We start from the raw sequence: 22,559 nt of genomic DNA on the forward strand, positions 1-22,559 counted from the left end.
CTCTGTATGTAGATTTACAGCTGAATCAGCATGTGGGCTGTTCCACTCCTTCAGCCTTCACAATCACCTTCTACACTTGGCTGGCTTGTTAAGCGGAGAGAGTGTCGTTAAAGTTCAATATTTAACTGACACTAAATCACAGATTAGGTTAATGATACGGCCTCATGCTTTGTGCATGTTTTCAGGCAGGTGTTGCATCTGTTTTAAAGATATTTGCATGCGATTTCTGTGAAAACATGAGAATCAAGACTTTACCTGGTTTCGACAAGGTCTCCTGTTCTGCTGGTGGTGGCTCAATAGATGATGACAACACCAGAATCAGTGCATTCTTGAACTGGTTGAAGTCAACCTGAAACGAGAATGAAGAAGTACAGAAGTAGTTACATAAATGTGAGGAAATGCCAGCAATGCTTAGCATGTGGAGCAAAAGTTTATGAAATTCCTCAGACTGGATGTAATATTCCCCATGTGCCGGGTGGAGGCTGGGTGTCCCTGGGTGTCTGGGTGGAGGAGGGTTTGCTGAGCAGAAGCAGAGAGGTCACACTTCAAGAATCAACAGCTGCTAACCCTGAATATGCTGATTTTCTTTGTGTGCCGAGGCTGGCGGCTGCCGGCTTTAGGTAGGGGGTTTTCTTTTTTGACTTTATTGTTGGATGCCATGGCTAGGCAATCAGTTCGCTTGCCCTCTGCTAGCATTTACCCCGCCCACACACACACACGCTAGACAATAGACATCCGTCTGTCCACACGCTTATATACAAACCCAACTTGATGCAAAAGTGTGGAGGTAAGCAGTTTGGCTCAGTGTCATCCCTCTGTTTTATTCTGAAAAGATAAAAACTTGAAATCCTCTAAGTGTGCAATCCATTGTACACATCCTGAAATCCACTTGCACAGATTAGACCAGTGTCGTTTCTTTTTCATACATTTCCACATGGAGCACCCTTAAAGAAATGCATCTGTGGATGGTGATTATCTGGCTCTGTTGTCCTGACGACAGACACCTGGGATCAGGGCTGATGGGGGCACATTTTCTCCTCAACAAGATGGCTAACAAAGCACCAAAAAGCCCAGAGACACAAAGACCTGAGAGCTGGAGTGGCTCAACGCAGGCGTCTGCCAAATTCAAAGGATGCAAAGAACTCTTTGCACAGGGACGACTCACATGTGCATCAGAAAAAAACTATATTTTCCTGCAAATACAACTTTTCAGAGCAAAATACTGTAAAGCATAACATGCCTGTAGGACAAAAACAAACCAGGGATGTCCCGATTTGATTAAGGCATATTTTTTTTTTAACTTATCGGTGTCAGCTATATTGGGCTTCAAATCATTTGTTTTATGTCAGTTGTTTTTACTTTCACGCAGAGCAACACTGGGTGTCAACTCTTCAACTCTGCTGTCTCTCCACCTGCGGTGAAACATCAAACACTATGATTGGAAAAATGCACCACAAGGCCGTTTATTTACTGAAGTTAAGAGCAGCTCAGTGTGAGAGTCTCGCATTTTGTTTTCAATAAAGCGCGTGGTGTTTCTCCGCTCTGTTCGCAGCAGAGACAGATACGGTGCAGAGCTTACTACAACCACACCCACCACGCCACTGCAAATGCAGTAAATGCGTAATCAGCCCAAAAGATGTCACAATGACCAAAATAAACACTCAGCAGGATGCAGTTCATTCAGGTAACTCAGGCAAGGCTGCACCAAAGCGGCTAACACTGGAGAACACACGCGGGGACAGAGACATTCCTTCAGGACATCGACGAGACCAAAAACATTAAAAAGAGGTTTGTCTTTTACTTTATTTAGTCACTTTTACTTTATTTACAGTCAATAATCAATGGGACTGAGAGTAAAAAAGGGGACTGGGATATCCCTAAAACAGATGCTTTTTTGAAGTGGCTGATGAATAAACTCACCCTGGCAGTGAGGCGGTCCTGGCTCTGCAGCAGTGTGTGGAGAAGAGCAGGTGTAGCATCGTCCAGGTGCAGCGACTGGCAGAGGTCAGACAGCTCATCCACACACAGCGAGCCAGAGCCGCTGGCATCAAAACTGTTAAAAACTTCTTTTAGGCGCTCCTCGTACTGGTCCTGCTCCTGGGTGTCATCCATCCCACAGGACAGCACCCTGCCCTGAAAGACAAGGAAGGAAAATCCTGGTTTTATATAAGACTTTCCTTCGATTTTAGCTGATGTGTCCATCCAAAAACACCAGAACTTCAGGCATTCGCAAAAAATCAAAACAAGAGGTCAAAATCTGTTCGGTCTAACAGCATGATATATTCAGTCACCGTTAATACTCACAAACAGGGTGGAAACATCTATCTCAACAGCATGCGTCCCTAACAGCTCCTTCATTTGTGACTGTCGCTGAGCGACTGAGCCACCAACACACGCCGCTCCAGCGTCATTTGTGGTGGAGGCTTTGGCTAATCCAATTAGAATGATTAGACAATCAGGTAAATTGATAGACGCGGCCAAGTCTGACACTGACCATGACTCTCTTTCAAAGCCTTTAGCTTGGTTGTTTCATGTAGTTCAATCTGATGCACATGTGAAAGGGGGAATTCATTTTGTATAGGCAGTTTGATGTATTTAAATGCATTTGTTATAGATAGTGTCAATGAATATAATATCAAAATGTGAGGGTTAATAATGATAAAAATGATAACAAGCAACATGTTTGAGGTTTTTAAGACTGAATGCTCCATGAAATAATTCACACTGGTGATAAAGATGAAGGACAGAGACACCAAAGTGGCTCTGAACCAAGTGGAACAAGAAGCCACAAACTAATTGGGAAGGTCACAACAAAAGCCTCGAGCCAACACTCAGTGGCGGGCAGAATCAGTTACAAAGACACGGACAAAGTTGTTACACTTTCTGTTTGGATGCATCATTGCTGTAATTAAGAAACAATGCGAACCATTTGACAAAGAGCAAACCCCATTTGTGTCCCCAAAAACAGAGGTCTGGAGTCCAGAACAGCACAATTAAGCCATGTCTGTCTCAAACAACGAAGGAAACGCAAACTATGAATTCTGATCATTTTTGTTTTAATGAAAGACCAATGCAAGAGGTAATCATGCATCACAAAAATAGAAAAGATGGAGTCTGACTAATTTAAGCACTGACATAACTCATAGACGCAACAGCTCAGGTCAGCCACCTGAAGCTTAAGGAATAATGTCAGTTAACATGACTGGAAATAGCAATACAGAGCTGAGCACAGTAAAACATTCACCTACTTCTATTTTTACTTTCCACAAATTGTATGTCTGACTGTTACAACACATTTCTGCACGCTACATGAATACTTGGACTGCTGGCACCAGTCGTATGTTTATAATGTGCCCCTACTTTATATTTTTCAGCTTTCGCCATATTTCTTTCAACTTGTATTATTGCACTTTTAATTACCCTCCTTCAATGTATATGTGAACCTGTATCATGAACTCTTTTTGTGCTTAATCCAGTATTTTCTTTTGTTTAAGCTTAAATCTCTCCCTGTACGATGAACAAATAAGGCGTCTTGTTTAGGATCTTTTTTTCATTTACTGACTGCACATCTTACTGCCTCTTTGTTTCCTTCGAAGCTAAGCACTTTATTTTTTATTATCTTTATTCTTTGTGTTGCAGCTTTTATGATACACCCTTTGTTTTTTGTCTTATTCTGAACTGCATACATATCACAGCACTTTAACACCTTTAGTGTTTCTACAGAGTTTAAGTTTCATGTTTTTAAGTGTTTGTCGTGCTGCAAGAATAATTTCTTCTTGTGGGATGAAAAAGAGCTGAACTAAACTTTGTTCCATCATAAGAATTGCAGAAATGTTGTGTATATGACCTTGTGAACTGAAGTTTGAAGAGTGTGCAATTATATATCTGATGAGTTAAAATACAAAGAGCACCCTCCTCCTGACCCCTGCCTTTCCAGCTGCTCTCAGCGAGATCATCGAGTGCTCGGCCAGGTGTCCCCCACACCCCAGACTTGGGGTTCCCATTCACCACAGACAATAGAGACAAAAACCAAATCAGTATTCTGCATCTGCACTTTTTAGCAGCTTATGAAATGCAAGAAAATCATGGCTCAGCAGCACGGCAGTTTGTCTAAAGCTATAATGATGGGAAAAAAAGAAGACATCAAAACAAATGTATTAAAACTGAAGGAAAAGAACACTGGCCTGACCTTATCTAAATTATTTCACTAAGTTTCCCTCCTCACACTTTGCTTGTTTTGTCGCACTGTTTGCAGTTTGCATTTTCCAAGCAGCCTCTGAGCCAATTATCCCGGTAGTCCTCCAGCTCGGCTCAGCCACAGTGGCTCATGGTGGCCGAGGTTTGACAGCTGCTGCAGCCAAAGAATCACTTGTCCAGGTCACAAGAAAAAGGTTAATCCTTCACACCATCCCACCATGCACTTTCACTGCTAATTATCACTAACAGATGTCAAATCTGGAAAAACTAAAAAGTTCAATACTTGTACAGGCATAGGAGATGATGACAATTCAACAAACTCCAGTTTCTTGCATATTTCTAAGCAAACTAGAGAGAAAGAATCACACCATGAAGAAAACTTTCTTATAAACTGCAGCAATAATACATTTGTAACTTCACAATCTCGATACATTCACCTTAAATATGCACCAAAACACAAAAGAAAATTCCTTGTATCTGAAAACCTTCTAAATCTGAATTTACTATAAGAACTATATATAAAGCTTACAAAATGTGATTGGAGCGAAGACGTTTTCATTGAACATTTTGGGAATATCTAATGAAAAATAGTCTAATTTCTGATTAAGCATATGAATGCATATATTGTATATTTATTATGTTCATCAATCCTGTAGGAATGAAACCGTCACTAGGTCCTGCAATTGCTTTATTTCTGCAATTTTTATGATTTTTTGTGAATCTTTTTGTACTTGACCCCAACAAAAAGCCAAAAACCATATTGCATTTCTATTTACTTTTGCATAGCTTTACACAGACACAAAAAAAGTGTATAAACTTTGAACACAGCATTGCAAAAAGCGACTGATGAGACCTTAGAAAATGCTATTTTTGCCCTGTTTGCCAAAGGTGCACCTGGCATGTGACTGCAAATCTACTCACTGTCAACACTTTCATCATCTGAGCTGATGAAATAAGAGCAAATATTATTTTTAGTGGTTTTATGATTCAAAACAAAACAACTCTTTTTAATTACTCCATGTTAAAGTAAAAAATAATGTGGTGAGATCATTTTTAAACTTTTCCACAGTCAAGTATCTATCACAGTTGTTTGTCTGGGATGTGAAAACAATGTTTAAGTTCAAAATAAACTATTCCCAATGCACCATATCACAAGTTTTTAACAACCAAAAACTTGTGATTATCATGTCAGCTATAAACCCTCTTCACAATAAAAGTGCAGTAAAATATGACAAGAAAGACCAATATCAAATGTTAAATCGCATAGGTTCATGTATCCAGTTATGAATAAATAAATCTCCTCTAGCATCAGTGACTGGAAACAGCGTCAAAAGTTGCCCCTGTAATGCTTGACTGCAGCTTAACTTCACCTGAGTGCACTTTAAAGTCAGTTATGGGTATAATAAACATAACTATGAAGCGGTTTAGCTTAAAAGCTAAACTAGTCAAAGAGGAAACTCACAGAGATGAGCTATGCTAACCCGGCTAAGTTACCGACAGGCATGTGAGGAGGAAACAGTTTGTCGGGATTGCCGTTGGCTCCATCTTCATCCTTAAATGTTTTATGTTAAAACTGTGAAAATCTGAGAAGGAACAGTATCGACATTGTTAGCCAAAAAAACTCACCAAAGTCTCCGAACTTGGACGATAGTTGGCTCCTTTTTCAGCTGAATTTTGGATATTTACGCTAACTTAAAGGCGGGTATAAATAAACTTTTGCAGCACGTCTCTTGTGCTCGTGTCGCGGCTCCCTCGCAGGTATAAATCTCCAGATGGATAAGTTATATGAGTCGTTAGCTTGTAGATAAAGTGGTTTTTTGAGGGGTTTGTTGTTTTATTTCCAGAGGGCTTGGTGGTCGCTTTGTGTCCTCGGCTGTGTATCATCCTCCTGTGGGCTCGTAGCGGATTTTGAAAAGCGGCTGGTAGAGGAAGGGGCGGTGACAGGCAGCCTGCGACGGGCTGACTGGACACAGTCCCGCCCCCTGTGGAGCACACTAACACGGCCAAATTAATATGATACCTCCCTGTTTTAAAAGATAATAAAATGTTCATCTCGGTGTTAGTGGACCGTTATGTTATGTAATTGTAACATCACAAATTGTTCATGAGGAAAAAGATAACGCCTGCACACTTACTCAGTGCCACATGAGTTTATCCCCATGAGACCCCGTAGAAAAAAAGTTTTTATTATTTTGACTTTTTAACATAACTTGAGTAATTGATGCGTAAATAGGAAATTACAAAGTTTTTTTTATCCCTCAAAAATGTTATTTATTGGTGTTTCATAACATGTCACTAAATGTACATTTAATTAGCTATAAGGACCACCACTCAAAAAAGTGCATGTAGTATGAAATAAATAAGGAAAAGGAAAGGGTCTCAATAAGTTCTGAGTTATTTACATATCAAGTAATACAACCATACAATTTGACCTACAGTTTAAAATAAATTTTAAAAAATTTACTTTGGTTGTAGAATTTGATGATGGCGTGGCATTGTCGGATGAAACAGCTGATTGTCTGAAAGCAGCAAAATGAGACAAACAGAGTGGAGCAGCGCGGATCTCCGACAGCGCGGATCTCTGACACAGAGGTTGGCGGCGCGGATCTCAGTCAGCGTGGATCTCCGACAGCGGCAGCGAGTGTGTTGTATGCAAAAACAATGTAATTAGTTACTAAACCTGTTGGGTTTTTGTAATGGAGTAAAAAGTGCACATTACCCTCTGAAATGTGGTGGAGTAGAGGAAGAAAGTAACATGAAAAGAAAGCTACCTCTATGTTTTGCACAATCTTGCATGCAGAGGAAAAATATGTGGTCTCAGGTGTCAGAGCACAGTGTGTACACTCTAAACAATGTATTATGCAATACAAAATTCAGACCAGTGTTTACTCAAAACATCAAATATTTCACATAAAACTGTAGGCACCTTCCTTAAAACATGACAAACTTTACTGAGTTTGATCATTTGACTGAAGACAACAAATATAACTTTAGAAAAGCTTTTCATCTTCCTTCTTTGGTGTCAATTTTAGGTCACTGGACCTTTTTTTTTTGGAAATGTGCTCTTGTCACCAAATCCTGGGTAAAAGTGCACTGGATGGTCAGTAGGGTGCGCTATTATAAAACTTTTAATCTGGAGTGTCTCTAAGTACATTTTGTATTAACTGTACTTCAGCCATTTAAAGGTTGATTAGGAGTTTACACACAAAACATAATTAACATGTCAAATATGCACTGCATTAACCCTTTGAAACCTGGAGTAACATCACTGCTGTTGTGTTGCTTTCAGATGTATGGTGAAAAAAAATAGTGAAAAACTATATTTAAAATTATTGAACAAAATTATTGTCATTTTAATGCACTTTTCTGGGTCATTTGCTTGTTTTGTTTTAATTTTCCAATTCTTTAAAATTTTCTGGTAATTTTCATGTACTTTTCACTAAATTTCTGGTCAATTTTTGGGTTACTTCTTTCATTGCTCAATCCCTCTTCTCATATTTTTTAAAGAAATCAAGCAAATTTACTAAATTTTCAAAAGGTTACATTACTTTAAAGTATAAAGTACTTGAAATAAACTCCATCAGTGCATCAATAATAGTAATCCAGTAATATAATATATACTAATAATACACTATTACAGACCATTCTGTATTATGAGGACGTAACTGGTGCTTAATTTGCATTTTTAAAATAATAATTACTTGCTTTAACTTGATTTAACTTTTTAATGACCGAATCAACAAAGTATTTTTACATGTGGTACTGTGCTGCTACCGCTACTACGTCAAAGAACTTCAACGCCCACAATGCCTTGTATTGGACTGTGGTGACGTTAAACACACGTGACCTGTCAGCTGGTGTGTTCGTTGCTTGCAGTGTTTGAATAACTGTATTAAATGTGAACCAACTGCAGCAGAGGAGATGGTTAGATTCAGTTGAACGTTGACCTCTTTTTTCTCTGTATTTCACAACAGTCATATTGTCAGAGCTCAGCTGGATTCTCCCTGACTTCACGGCTGAATTAAGGAAAAGGGAACACACTGTTTTTGTTGTTGCAGACAGGAAGTAAATTCACTTGAGGCAGGAATGAAGAGAGCGGTGATATTTCTGATCACTGTCTACGCCTCAGTGCCTGTCATCATCTACCTGTTCCCCTGGATAGTGGGACATGTCGTATATTCCCACTTGAGTAAGTAATTTGTGTTTCCTGTTCAGAGAGCTTTTCTGATGTACAGTCAGAGGAGAGGTAACCATATGGGTCATACACACTGTGGTGGTTACTTTGTGAAAGTGATATATATAATATGTATTTGGATATTCTTATTTTAATATCTGTGCAGAAACATAAATTGTATTAATATGAAATAGCCTGTGGACCAAGTTATGTGTTGTAGTTGCAGTGAGATGTATGCTATTTTATGTTATAGCATGCTATTATCAACGTTATTGTGAACGTTATACGGATTTAGTTGTGTAAAGATAACCCATAAATACCTACAAATGTTCAAATAGCAAATGCATTCCAAATTATGAATAAAATCATCAAATTGTGGCTCAATACAGTGTCCCACTGTTAAGAAAAGCTCTAATAAGCCATGTTTGTTAATTGTACATATTCCTACAATAAGTGATGCACTAGAATTCATGTATGTCCTGTGAAATCATAAGATAGTATTTCGTATAATTCACCTACAAAACATACAATGATACAATAAAATGCAATATGATATGACACAATTTGATAAATACGTTACAATATGATGATGCATTACTGTGTGGTGTTATAGATTATGGCGCATGATAATATACTACTGAAATACAAAAATCAGTACTGACCTTGTGTTTTCTTGCCTGCTGCAGTAAGGTTTCCATTCTTTGTGGATCTCAGCAGACCTGAAGACGTGCTGAACCACACATGCAACTTCTACCTCGACACGGAGGAGGGGGTCTCAGTGGGCGTCTGGTAGGTCGTTTTTGGGTCGCTGTTTTGTCCTTTGAAATGCATCAGTACTTGAAAATACCTCGAGCACGTGCATATTCGGTACAGGTGGCTCCTGAGGACAAAGGACCACAATTTAGTCATTAATCTGCACGAGACCACTCAAAGGAACCCTACTGTAGATCTGATAACACAAGCAGATTTGTTTTTCTTTCTCCTCTCTCGCTCTCTATCTTTGTGTCTCATAGGCACACGCTCCCTGCCAGCCAATGGGAGGAGGCCGCAGGGAGAAGCCCTGAGTGGTACTGGGAAACTCTGGGAGACGGCCATCCTGTTATTATCTATCTCCATGGCAACACAGGGACCAGGTGAGGATAGGGACCCTCGAATTGATCCTAATGGAGTCTAGTGGGTATCACATGACTGCTCAGGCCCCTGGGCTTATCCACAGGCACAACGAACACAACGTTTGTGGGCTGGAGTAAAAGAGTCCTGTTTGTCTCTATTCATTGCTCTCATATCATTTCTGCAGGGCCATAAATCACAGAGTGGAGCTGGTGAAGGTACGGTTCCTGTTTGAAAGCATTTTCCAGGTTTGATGAACAGTTTGGATTTAAGATTAAATTCAGATTTTTGTGTGTTGCAGATTTTAAGTGCTGCAGGGTACCATGTCGTCTCTTTTGACTACAGAGGTAAAATGTTTAATGCTGCTCTTTCAAGTGATAATATTTCTGCTAAATATGACCCATAATCCCTTTTTGGGGTCCTGAATTTTCCTAATTTTATAAACTTATAAACATATTTCTTTCAGATCCCAAATTAATATCATTTAATTTTTTTAAAACGGTTTTCATGAAGAGGTTTAAAAGGGACAAATTTACTCCAACCATTTGGTAACAGAAACATACTGTGCGTTTGTCTATAAGTGACTATTTTTGCAAAAATAACAACAATTCAAAATGACAACAAAATTTAATTATTCATTCAGACCCCCTATAACACGTTAAGCATGAAATGTTTCCTTATTTAATATTATAACAATATGTAATTATATGGTATCCTTCCTTGAAATATGAAAATAAGAAAAAAAATGAACTTGTTCTCAAAGACCACCCTCAAAATAAACTCCATATGCTTTTACATAAAAAGCCCTTATGGGTTTCATTGGCACTTTTATCAAGGTTGTGAATTTTTTTGGGACTAACATTTTGTGCCAGTGCCTTTTGGATGTCCCATTATAGCAATACGTTCTGGTAAATTCTGTATTTTGTCACTTTTAGTGATTGTGAAAGCCCAGTTTGTAAAAAAAGGGAAGGGTCATCACTTCAGTACTTTTCCTTATATTGGCCAGAATAAAATAAAAGTTGATTGTCATTATTGTTATTATTTTCTTAAATGAGTAAGGAAGTCAATGTCAATATCACAAAAGGGTTTAAATTGGTAGTCTTTCCACGTTTACAACAGAGTATATTACTGATGTATTATCCTGTTAATGACTATACAATGTTATCTGGAAACATTCATGATTTTGAGGGTTGGTATGTCTTCTAATTTAGGTTTTGGAGACTCTACTGGGGAGCCAAGTGAAGCTGGACTGACCACTGACGCCCTCCATGTTTTCCACTGGGTAAAGAAACGCAGCAGCGGAGGTCCTGTCTATCTGTGGGGACACTCGCTCGGATCTGGGTGAGTTTCAATAAACAGTGACATCCATTACCCATGACGCCAACTGAAATATAAGAAATGTGTAGCACATACTCTTCTTTTGTTTTCTTGTAGGGTGGCAACAAATACTGCAGTGAAATTACAAGAGGAAGGTGAGTTTTTGCCTTTAAAAGGCCCTGGATTAACATAGGGGATTTTAATCACTTTGGCTGATTAGATCTCTTAAGTCTTTGAGGGCATGTAAAGGCTGTTTGATTGGCATCTCTCTCACTTTTTTGTTAGTTTGCAGATGTCCAATAATCAGCCAGAATAACTCAAAACACCCGTGTGTGTATGTGTGTGTGTGTGTGTGCCGGTCCCTTCAATGGCAAGGGCAAATAACTTTTAAAAAATGCACTGAAAATCACAAACTGTATGCTGAATTTCATTATTATTAATTTTCTGCATATCATTTTTATACGGTATATTTTTTAATCGTGTTTTTAATCATTTTTGTCTTTATTATCAGGGTCTGTTGTTGATGCTTTGATCCTTGAAGGAGCATTCACAAGATTAGGAGAAGTCGCAACCAACCATCCGCTCACAAAGGTGAGGCCAGTTGTTACATTTTTTTGTCAGCTCTCAGCTCCTCAGGGTGTTTACCGATCCATGAAAACACAGCTGTTTAAATTTGCTTTTGTTTCAAAAAAGCACATAAATACAAAGAGAACAACATTTTTTAAACTGCAAATGTTGGGGAAATAATAAAAAAAAAATACAGGACATTTTTAATTAGACAGCTGATTCAGTACAGAGACTGGGGGGCACACAGTAGCTCACCTGGTTGACTCCAACCTGCGGCCTTTTGCTGCATGTCATCCCCTCTCTCCCCTTTCACACTAAGGCTGTCCTAAACATGATAAAGCCAAAAAATAATCTTAAAACAGTCTTAAAAAGACAAGAAGGCAAACAGGAAACAATGGGAAAAGAAAGGTGAAATAATACACAAAAGTCAAATTTGGATTTAAACCAATGAAATCATGTTCATATGACTTAATGAAGATTCACAATTAGACCAAATCAAATAAATACAGTAGTAAGGCCTTAAATGTAAATATTTCTTCTTAGATACAGATATTAAGACATGTTTACTATGGTAAAATCACTTATTGTTGATAAATAGTGAAAAAGCTCACTTCTATCACTTTCTGTACCCATACTCATACCCATACTGTCCCCACACTATCATCACTCATTTGAAATTCACGATTTTAAACCCAATACCTATTTCTATTCTGCAGGTATTTGTGTTTTTATTGTTTAAGGACACAGGAAATTGCAAAATATTTCTACTCAGCTTTTACCCTGTTTTTCTTCCCACCAGATGTACATGTTCCTTCCGGGATTCGAGAGTTTGCTGTGGAACATATTGGATATGAACAACATTGTGTTTGATAACAATAAAAAGTAAGTTCCTCTTTTTTAAGTGCTTAATTTGTGGCTCTTATTCTTCTTGGTTTATCAATCTTGCAGGGTTTGCAACCTTTTCCATCTTTAAATAAATGCAGCATGCAAAAGAATATGATAAAATGGTACAAAATAGATTTTGTATTTAGCTAATCTATCTCTGACTGTGAAAACATCTCCACAGTTTAAAGGTCTTGACCAGCCCACTTCTTCTCCTGCATGCAGAGGACGACCACATTGTTCCCTATCACATGGGTGTGAAGGTACAGTATGTCTTTGTGTGTTTTGATCATTTTCTAGTGGATGTTGCTGCCTCTTTGCTGAATTATTTTGCTTTTTTCTCTATCTCCAGCTGCATGAGATATCACTCCAGGCTAAGAAAGAATATAACAGAGATGTTCAGGTTGAAATGATCTCCTACAGTGCAAACCTTGGATATCGCCATGACGAGATCTACTTAGATCCCAATCTGACGAATGTAGTTGGGTAAGTTTTGTCAGAACTTTAAAATGCATGATAAACTAATGTGCAAAACCAAAAGAGCACAAGCGTAAACTGAACTTACCACCACGCGGTTGTATGCCTAAGCGTTTGAATTCTTGAGGTATGGCCAAAAACATGTTTTGTGAGGTCACTGTGACCTTTGACCAACAAATTGCCAAATTTGAAGAAATTCCCTCAAGACATTTTTAGATATCGCATTCTCGAGAATGGGATGGACATACATGCATATGGACAGACAGATGGACAATCCAACAACATAACGCCATGGCTAATGTTGGCACGGTTGCATAAAAACTATGTTTTTCACTCGGTTAACTGTGTTTTTCTTGGAAATTCTGTCCGTAAAAAAACAGAAAACAACTGAAAATAAATAATATTTTATCTGTTTTGTTTGCAGGAAATTTCTACAAAATCTGAGGCCTTAGATCGGCTCTTCCTCCTTCAAAAAGGACCAATAAATCCCAACAAAAAGATTTATTTTTGTCACAAAACAAAAGCACTAATTCTACATGTTATATTATACAGTAGGTTTGTATTTCAACACTGGGACAAAATACCGTAAATCACAAATGAAGTAGATTCATATATTTCCTCAGCAAAGCTACACTGAAACAGACACAAACAAATCGTCTGACTTCAGTACAGACAGGCATTGTCACTCAGTGCATACAGCATTAAGTCGCAAGAATGTGATCAAAAATTCGGTGAAGTCAGCTGCTCTGTTACTAGCATCCCACTGAATTCCCGACATGCAGAAGCCCCCACCAATCCTGAACTCCAGGAATGCCAAAAGTGAAGAAATTATTTGACCTTCCTCGACACTGACTCTTGATATTCTGTATATATTGACGCTGAAAGACTGTAACAGACAATTTTTTGAATTCAAGTGTGTGACTCAGGTGCTGTGACAATAAAAAGTGATCAGAAAATGGTAACGTGCAAATGTGAGTTCTGAAACACCCACAGTTCTTGACGTGTGACTTCAAGGTTAAAATAAAGGAGCAGTAAATTATTTTTAAACATACAGGCAGCCCCTTGGTTGTGAAACAGCCTCACATTTTCTTCAGAGCTCTTGTTTCTTTGATGACCCCTCTCGGTCGGCTACACGCCCCACACCTCTGTGGCGTCATGTGATGGTTCTGTCGCTGGTCACCATCTTCGTCCACTCCTTTGGATTCTTTTAGAGAAAAATAATGAAAGATTATTATAGGTTTGTAAGTCCCTCCAGGATTTCGCAATCACATCAACGCAAATTCAATTCCTGTGAATTCATTTAGCTTTGCAATTTTGTCCAATCACCCCGACTTTACTGCAAATTTGACGACTTAAAATGGTTAAGATCTCATCTGATTGTAGAGCTGCACAGCATATTGATTCACTCAGCCCTTCTCTCTGTATATCACCAGACTGCTGCTGTGCCAATGACAGAGTCACACACACACACACAGACAGGAGTAACTGTAAGCATCACACAGATAACGTTACCCACTGTGCTGGTGTGAGATTATTGGTACCGTTTAATGGCACAGTGTCCTTTGCTCGCCGCTGCTGCTGTTGTATTATCTCGTGTCGGGTAAAGAGACAGAGAGCAGGAGGAGAGAAGCTCACAGAGATGGTTTTTCAGTGTTGCTTCGAAACAGCAGCAAGTTGATTGTCAGCTGTTGCTATTCCCCTCCCATCCACCCCCCTACCTTTATAAATGGTTGAGTGGGAAACACCTAATGCTCATAACAATAAGCTCAGAATTTGATACAGCAACACAACTATTTTTGCAATTTTCACTTGCCCCCTTAATTTCATTGTAAAAACATGTCTAAAGTATTGTAACTTGCATTGCAATAAAAAAAGGCTGCCATGAAACTGGGTATTTCAGGCTACAACAATCAGCTTGTGAGATCCTGGACAGACTGATATGTACTTTTGTATTTCTGCCTCTGCAGTTTTGATATCTGTGATAATTTCTGTATTTATTTCCTTCTTGCATGTTTAAAAGTTGTTAATGACTTTATGAGTTAAGTTTAAATTTCCATCCCTTCTCAAAAGTATAAAGCACTTGAAATATACTCCACCTCCACCTGCTGTAACATTAACATTTTGCTTGTAAATCAATGCGAAGATGATTATAACACACACCATTAAAAGACCATTTTCAAAGTACTTTTTTGAATACAGACTGTATGTGCTCCTGCTTAAGCAAACTTCTGAATGCAGGAACATATTTTGTATGAGGTGTAGCTACTATGTGCAGTTTAACTCCCACACCCACAATGCCATACCGTGCAGTTTGATGATGTTGCAACACAGTAAACTGTCAGCTGGGTGTGTTTTTTGTTTGCATTGTTGAATAATAATATCAAATGTGAACCAGTAGCAGCGGAGTAAATAATTAGTTTCTGTTGAACAACCTTTTTTTCTCTGTATTTCACGACATTGGTGTTGTCAGGAGCACAGCTTTGCTGGATTCTCCCTCACTTCACGACTGAATCAAGGAAACGGGATTATTTTGTTTTGTTGGTTCATATAGGAGATAATTTTAACTGAAGCAGGAATGAAGAAAATCGTGTTATTTCTGATCACTCTCTATGCCTCATTGCCTGTTGGTCTCTACGTGTTCCCCTGGATACTAGGACATGTTGTATTTTCTCACATGTGTAAGTAATTTGTGTTTTCTGTCTAAAGTATTACTTTAGTATACAGCCACTACATGTTAGATCACCATTAAACATAAAAAATAGCTTTTTTTCTAGAGCAAATGTAACCAAATTAATTATACACAGCGTTGTGGTTAGTTTGTAAAAGTGATAAAATATATTAAAGTATTCTTCAGGTATTCTAAAGGTCATGCAGGGACATATGGTATTTCTCTGCATGTATAAACTGAAGAAGCCTGTTCATCAAGTTATGTGTTGACATTGCAGTGGGAACTTGTTATTGTACGTTATCACACATCATTCTCATTATGAAAACTACTCACATTTAGATGTGTAAATTTATATTAAACATGCAAGACCCGAAAAACCTACAAATCCACTCATAGCTGACGCTCAGCACAAGATTTTAATGGTGGTATCCTCGGCTGAACTTTTGTCAGTTGGCTCGGTCATGCCAGGTGAACCAGCAGAGGATCTGTGCTGTGTTTCAGTTGTTGGCTGTGGTTCAGCAGAAAGAAAAAAGTTTCTATATGAAACCGCCCGCAACATAGGTTGCTTTGAAATGATACAACATAAGATACAAAACAAAACACTATGTGAGGATATAATACAATTAGATATGTTAAAATATACATTATAATATTGCATTTTAAGATACAATACAAAATAATGTGTTATGTTACAAAATATGTTAAATAATACGATACTATTTGGTATGATACCATATAACACGATCCCAACATTATGTTCACATTGTTTGCATTATGTTACGCGATGATATGATTCACGGTGACAATATAATATGATACGATACAAGACAATAACTTATGTTACAATTTGATGATACAAGATACTTTATAATGAAACACAACAAAATGTGATACAATATGATGAGATATGATTAAATACTCTACAATTTTAAAAAGAACTGAGTAAAAATCATTACTGACCGTTTGTTTTCTTGCCTGCTGCAGTAAGTTTTCCATTCATGGTGGATCTCAGCAGACCTGAAGACGTGCTGAACCACACATGCAACTTCTACCTCGACACAGAGGAGGGGGTCTCAGTGGGCGTCTGGTAGGTACTTAGTGGGTTCAGCACGTGCATATTTGTTATAGGCAGCTCCTAAATGAATGAGAACACAATTTAGTCATTTATCTGCTCAAAGAAACCCTACTGTAGATCTGACAAGACCAGCAGATGGGTTTTTTCTCCTCTCTCGCTCTCTATCTTTGTGTCTCATAGGCACACGCTCCCTGCCAGCCAATGGGAGGAGACCGCAGGGAGAAGCCCTGAGTGGTACTGGGAAACTCTGGGAGACGGTCGTCCTGTTATTATCTATCTCCATGGCAACACAGGGACCAGGTGAGGATAAGGACCCTCGAATTGATCCTAATATAGTCTAGTGGGTATCACATGACTGCTCAGGCCCTTGGGTTTATCCACAGCCACAACGAACACAAGGGTTTGTGGGTCGAAGAAAATAAATATGAAAGACGCTTGTTTGTTTGTATTCATTGCTCTCATGTCATTTCTGCAGGGCCTTACATTACAGAGTGGAACTGGTAAAGGTACAGATTATTTTTTAAGCATTTTGTAGGTTCGATGAACAGTTTGGACTTGAGATTAAATTCAGATTTTTTTTGTGCGTGTTGCAGGTTTTGAGTGCTGCAGGATACCATGTCGTCTCTTTTGACTACAGAGGTAAGATGCTAAGTACTGAAAACTCTAATGTCCTGGATTTTTCCTGATCTAATGAGAATTACTCACAAACATGATTTTGAACATGTTTCAGAAGTCTGCCACACAAAACAAAGCACATTACTTTTGAGATGTCAGCTTTAAATGATGGTAAAATATAATCAATTTTTCATGTTTTCTTTACCTGTGACTGGACCGACTGTTTTCAAGGGAGCATCATCCCAAACCTTGAATAAGTGCATTTGGATTTCTGTTATTCGAATTTTAGTTTGTTCATAAGAAGTCTAAAAGCATTTGGGAGAAAGTACTCATATCCTTTACTAAAGTACAAGTACTTATACCACCTTGTAAAAATAAGTATAAGTCCTGCATTGAAAATGTTTCTTACGTAAAAGTAAAGTATAATCAGGAAATGTATTTAATGTATTAAAAACTATAAGTAGTCAGAAAAAATATTTTAAAAAAAAGAAGAAGCAAAAAACAAAAAAATGAATAAAAAATATTCAAAAATAAACTAGAAAGTGATTTAAATGTTTGTCAAAAATTGTTGCCTATTAATTTTCTGTTCATCAGCTAATTGCTCAATTGACTGATTGTTTAAACTGTACTTTTATTAACTGGTGGGTGGACTAATTCATAACAAAACATCATATTTTATGATCTTGTGTCATGTTTTATATGTCAAAATCTTAATTTGTGAAGTAACTAAAGCTGTCAGATAAATGTAGTAAGGTAAAAAATACCCACTTTGAGATGAGGTGGAGGTATGAAGCAAAATACAAAAAAATAGTAGTACAAGTAACCCAAATTCATATTTCAGTAAACTACTTGAGTAAATATACTTAGTTACATGTCTATAAGAGACTTAGTGGGGTTTACATTTGTGCGTTAGTAACAAGCTACATGATAACCTAATCGCCTAATTTAGGTTTTGGAGACTCCACTGGCGAGCCAAGTGAAGCTGGACTAACCACTGACGCCCTCTACGTGTACCACTGGGTAAAGAAACACAGCAGGGGAAGTCCAATCTATCTGTGGGGACACTCGCTCGGCTCTGGGTGAGTAACGTCCATTGTTTGTGACACTAACAGAGACAACAGAAATTTAAAACACATGCTATTTTTGTTTGCTTGTAGGGTGGCAACAAATACTGCAGTGAAAATACAAGAGCAAGGTGGGTTGAACTCTTTAAAGGCCACAGGTGGTTTTAGTTTTCTTGGCAGATTAGATTTCAAGTCTGTGTGGGCATGTGGACACTGATGGACATCTATGAGACACCCTGTTTAGACCTGGTATTAACATGTGTCTCAGGTGATCTGATTTCTTATTTTTTTATTCATTTAAGATGGGGCAATGTACAGTAATTCACATTTAAACAAATATAATTACACCCGAATTAGATGGGGAGCTAGTTTTCATCAGTAGGTCCTTGTCTGATTTTAATAGGTGTCCTGAAATCATGATAAAAAATAAAATGTGAAGATACAATACGTACAAGGTTAAAACAAACAACATTAAGGTGACAAACAATATTAACCTTCTGAAACCTGGATCAACATTAGTTTTCTTACACTGTGCTCAGATGCATTTTACAACCTGTTTAACCCTTCAACAACACGCGAAAAAAGGCAGAGAGCAACTTGGCAAGAAATGTCCCACGAATTGCAAGAAACTGCTATAAAGGTGACGGAAAACAACCTGTTATGTTAAAAATAGGAGGGAAAGAGAGATAGAAAAGGAAATTAGAAAATGATCAAAAAAAAGGGTAAAATGTCCAGAAACTGTTTTTATGATTATTATAACTGTAAAAAAAAATATGTTACAGATTATATATATATATATATATGTGTGTGTGTGTGTGTGTGTGTGTGTATGTGTATATATATATATATATATATATATATAGTTTTTAGTACTTTTTTCAGGTGATTTCCTGTTTTTTTTTTTTTACCTTCCTTTTTTGCCAATTGTAACAGTAATTTCTTGCACCTTTTTTGGGTCATTTGGGTCAAGCAGATTTTTCAGATTTCAAAGTGATAACTTACCCATTTTATGTAAAGTTGGATGACGTGTTGTGTGCCCATCCCTCATTTTGCCTTTTGGAAGGAGACGAGTTGAAATCTGTTGACACAGTTACTAACATGACTACTGAGCGTGCTACAGACCAGCGAGGAAAAGTATTGACATAATAACTGTTTGTAGGGCAGTAACTGAATCAACACATAGTGATGAGCTGAGAACAGCATTGTGTCTCAGCTGTCCACTTGTGTCCAATCAGCCAGAATAACTCAAAACACCTGTGTGGGTGTGCAGGTCCCTTTGAGGAGAAGGTGGCTGACAAAGACTGACTGCAAGAGATGAAAAATTCAGCTGAAAATCATGAACTATACACTGAATTTCATGCACAGATTATTCTGTAAACCATGTGACACCAAGAAGTCAATAATTTCTGACTTTACAAGCCTTGAAATGTTATTTTAATTACTCCACTGTCCATATCTTTTGTTTATTTTATCATGTTTTTAATCATTTTTGTCACTGTCTTTATTTTCAGGGTCTGTTGTTGATGCTGTAATTCTTTACGGAGCATTCACAAGAATAAAAGACGTAATGGTCCTCCATTCCCTCACTCAGGTGAGGCCATTTGGTACAAATGTTTCTACATTTGTTGTGTCATTCTGGAGTCCCTCAAGAAGTTTCCATGAAAACACAATTTTGTCCAAATTTATTTTCTTTTGCCATGTCCTTTTATTTATTTTATTTAATTTCTTTTACTGCAGAAAAAGTACAGAGATGTTTTAAATAGACAGTTGAGAAAGTACAGAGGCTGAGATACAGGAAACAGAGAGCGAAAGATGAGATAACATGCAATAAAAGTCAAAGTGGATAAGACTGGTTAAGAACCCATAAAGTTATGTGTGACAAATCCACTGAGCTTTACAGCGTCAAATGAAAGCAACATTTAGACTAAGTTTATATTTAAAAAAACTTCAAGTGAAAGTATTTCTTTTTAGACCTCAATACGAGGTGTTTACAATGTTAAAATCACTAAACAGAAATCTCACTGGTGACACAGCTCACTTAATATTTTTTGTATATTCTATATGCTTTATTGCATTGCAACTATTTCTGTTCTAAAGTATTTGTATGTTTATTGTTAAACCGAAAATTGCAGAATATTTCTACACAGTTTGCTCCCTGTTTTCTTCCAGATTTACATGTTCTTTCCAGGATTTAAGAGCTTGCTTTGTAATGTTTTGGAAATGTAACAACATCGTGTTTGCCAATGATAAAAAGTAAGTACGCATTTTTTTCTAAAAAGTGCCTTTTTGTTGCTCTTATTTCAATATTTTGCTTGTAAATGCAGGGAGCAGTGTGCAAAATAATAATAAAATTGTGCTTAATACATTTTATGTTTCCATCTCTCACTGTAAATATATATTTTACTTCAACCTCTCCATAGTTTGAAGGCCTTAAAAAGTCCACTTCTTCTTCTGCATTCAGAGGATGACGATACTGTTCCTTATCACATGGGTCAGGAGGTACAGGAGGTCTTCACATGTGTTAGATCATTACTTACTGAATGCTGCTGCCCCTTTACTGAAGTATTTTGCTTTTCTGTCTCTATCTCCAGCTGTACGAGATATCACTTCAGGCTAAGGAAGAATTAAACAAAGATGTTCCCGTTGAAATGATCTCCTACAGTGCAGATCTTGGATATTCCCACAGCATGATCCACTTAGATCCTGATCTGGCAAATGTGGTTGGGTAAGTCTGGACAGGAATGAATTTTAAAATGCATGTTATGGTTATGTGCAAACTGCTCCCATTTAAACTTGACTGAATTAGAGAAAACAAGATGAATCATTATGTAATTACCACAAATTTTCAAATTCAGTTGACTTAAAATTGTAATACAGCCTGGAAGCTAACTTTTTACTGTTTTACAGTGTGTCTCTCATTAAGTTTGCTGTGTTTTTTTGTTAAATCCTGCTCATAACACAACAGGAAATAAGTGTAATATATTTCTTCTGATTTGGTTGCAGGAAATTTCTCCAAAACCTGTGACAGCAGATCGGAAGCCCAGAGGATAGACAGGCTTTGTGACTCAGTGCACACAGCATCAAGTCGCAGAAATGTGATTTAAAATTCGGTTTAGTCAGCTGCTCAGTTTCCGACATTTTGAATGTAATCCTGACTAAACATAATATAAAGTCACTGTGAGGGTCTAAGGACAGAGGGATGTTCTATGCTGTAAAGTCCTCTGAGCCAAATTGTGATTTGTGATGAGGGAATTTATAAATAAAATAAAATTAAATTGAAATTGAATTAAACAGCGATATGGGTTTAACGCTAATAGAACAATTTTGTTTGCACTCATGGAATTTGTAGAGAAAATAAACAATAGAAAATAGAAAATAAAGAATATGCAGGGGTGTTCCCAGATCTCAAAAAAGCATGTGACATCATTGAGCATGAATTATTGTTGAAGAAATTACAAAGATATAAAATTAGAAGTACAGCTCTCTCGATGTTAAGCAGCTACCTGATGATTAGGCACCAGTATATCCAAATAAATAACTTAAAATCACAATTTCTTAAGGTCACTTGTGGCGTTCTCCAGGGCTCAGTATTGAGACCATTGTTGTCTATTTTTTACATAAATGATATATGTGAGGTCTAATAAAATAACTGTATTCTATGCAGATGATACTAATTTATTTTGTTGTAAGGCCTTGATATGACTGTTGGATACAGTGAAAAAATAATTGAAAATGCTCAAGAGTTGGTTTGATTATAATAAACTAACACTACATTTAAATAAAACAACATTTATAATATTTGGGAGTTGTTTAACTAACTCAAACAAGTGCCTCACGATGAACTAAAAATGGAAAAAAAAGAGCCTGAAATTAAATTTCTTGGAATAATAATTGATAATAAACAATGCTAAATAAAATATCAAAGTCAACTACATAATAACTGTAATAAGTGTAAAAAGCACTTAGAGAGAACCAACAAACCCACTTTTTATCAAATTAAAAGCACTGAAATTCAAAGATTTGGTTGACTTTCAACGGTTCAATTCATGTCCAGAACAAAGATCATTACCTCATTCTACCTTAAAGTTGTTTCAAATTAAAGAAAGTTTTCATGATTTGAGAGAAATTATCGTTTAAGAGTTAGTGAAATGTTGTTTTACAGTCAAATGTGTTAGTTTATGGAACAACTGTAGTGTGGAAATCAAAACATGTACAACATTTAATAAATTTAGTCTAATTTTTAATTACATATTTAGGGGATATGGGGTACAGGATATGTAGGTCATTTTTGAATGTATTGTTTTGTTTTTCTTGGTTTTGGGGGTTTGTGTTTGTGTTTTATGCAGATTTACATGTTCTTGTTTTGTCTCGAATGTGTTTTTTTTTTTTTTTTTTGGTGTGTATGGTGAATAC

General features: G+C 37.2%; 2 protein-coding genes, 1 long non-coding RNA gene and 1 pseudogene across 6 annotated transcripts in view; 2 read left to right on the forward strand and 2 right to left on the reverse strand.

The window, feature by feature from the left end:
• Positions 1–6,090, reverse strand: part of nin (ninein (GSK3B interacting protein)) — a 31,750-nt gene extending 25,660 nt beyond the window's left edge. For 3 of the 4 annotated variants that reach the window (XM_042501026.1, XM_042501025.1, XM_042501027.1), the window contains exons 1-3: positions 5,824–6,090; positions 1,921–2,133; positions 256–349 (exon numbers count right to left, since the gene is read on the reverse strand). In XM_042501026.1, coding sequence (XP_042356960.1) covers positions 256–349; positions 1,921–2,112 — 286 coding nt within the window. In that variant the 5' untranslated portion in view covers positions 2,113–2,133; positions 5,824–6,090. Of the gene's footprint in view, positions 1–255; positions 350–1,920; positions 2,134–2,304; positions 2,359–5,823 lie in introns of those variants that run through there. The other variant, XM_042501023.1, reaches the window with a different exon arrangement.
• Positions 6,091–8,064: 1,974 nt separating this feature from the next.
• On the forward strand, positions 8,065–13,682 carry LOC121954059 (lysophosphatidylserine lipase ABHD12-like). The gene is made up of 12 exons (XM_042501382.1): positions 8,065–8,386; positions 9,058–9,160; positions 9,385–9,504; positions 9,669–9,699; positions 9,783–9,828; positions 10,693–10,822; positions 10,916–10,953; positions 11,310–11,389; positions 12,165–12,247; positions 12,432–12,510; positions 12,600–12,733; positions 13,149–13,682. The coding sequence occupies exons 1-12, from the start codon at positions 8,284–8,286 to the stop codon at positions 13,174–13,176; spliced, it is 975 nt and encodes a 324-aa protein (XP_042357316.1). The 5' UTR covers positions 8,065–8,283; the 3' UTR covers positions 13,177–13,682.
• A 167-nt stretch (positions 13,683–13,849) lies between these two features.
• On the reverse strand, positions 13,850–19,316 carry LOC121954061. Its single transcript, XR_006106537.1, has 3 exons — positions 19,149–19,316; positions 16,353–16,527; positions 13,850–13,928 (listed from the first exon to the last, which is right to left on the reverse strand). It is a non-coding gene; the product is annotated as an uncharacterized LOC121954061 (long non-coding RNA).
• LOC121954060 lies at positions 15,143–22,403 on the forward strand (annotated as a pseudogene).
• Positions 22,404–22,559: the final 156 nt, after the last annotated feature.

Source organism: Plectropomus leopardus, chromosome 14 (genome assembly GCF_008729295.1).
Source record: "Plectropomus leopardus isolate mb chromosome 14, YSFRI_Pleo_2.0, whole genome shotgun sequence".
NCBI classification, from domain to species: Eukaryota; Metazoa; Chordata; class Actinopteri; order Perciformes; family Serranidae; genus Plectropomus; species Plectropomus leopardus.

Excerpts from the sequence above, each read along its gene's own strand:
- LOC121954059 (XM_042501382.1), top strand. The coding sequence starts at position 8,284 with ATGAAGAGAGCGGTGATATTTCTGATCACTGTCTACGCCTCAGTGCCT. Across the intron at positions 9,161-9,384 it reads GGGGTCTCAGTGGGCGTCTG|GCACACGCTCCCTGCCAGCC; the intron begins GTAGGTCGTTTT and ends TGTGTCTCATAG. Across the intron at positions 12,248-12,431 it reads GTGTTTGATAACAATAAAAA|TTTAAAGGTCTTGACCAGCC; the intron begins GTAAGTTCCTCT and ends ACATCTCCACAG.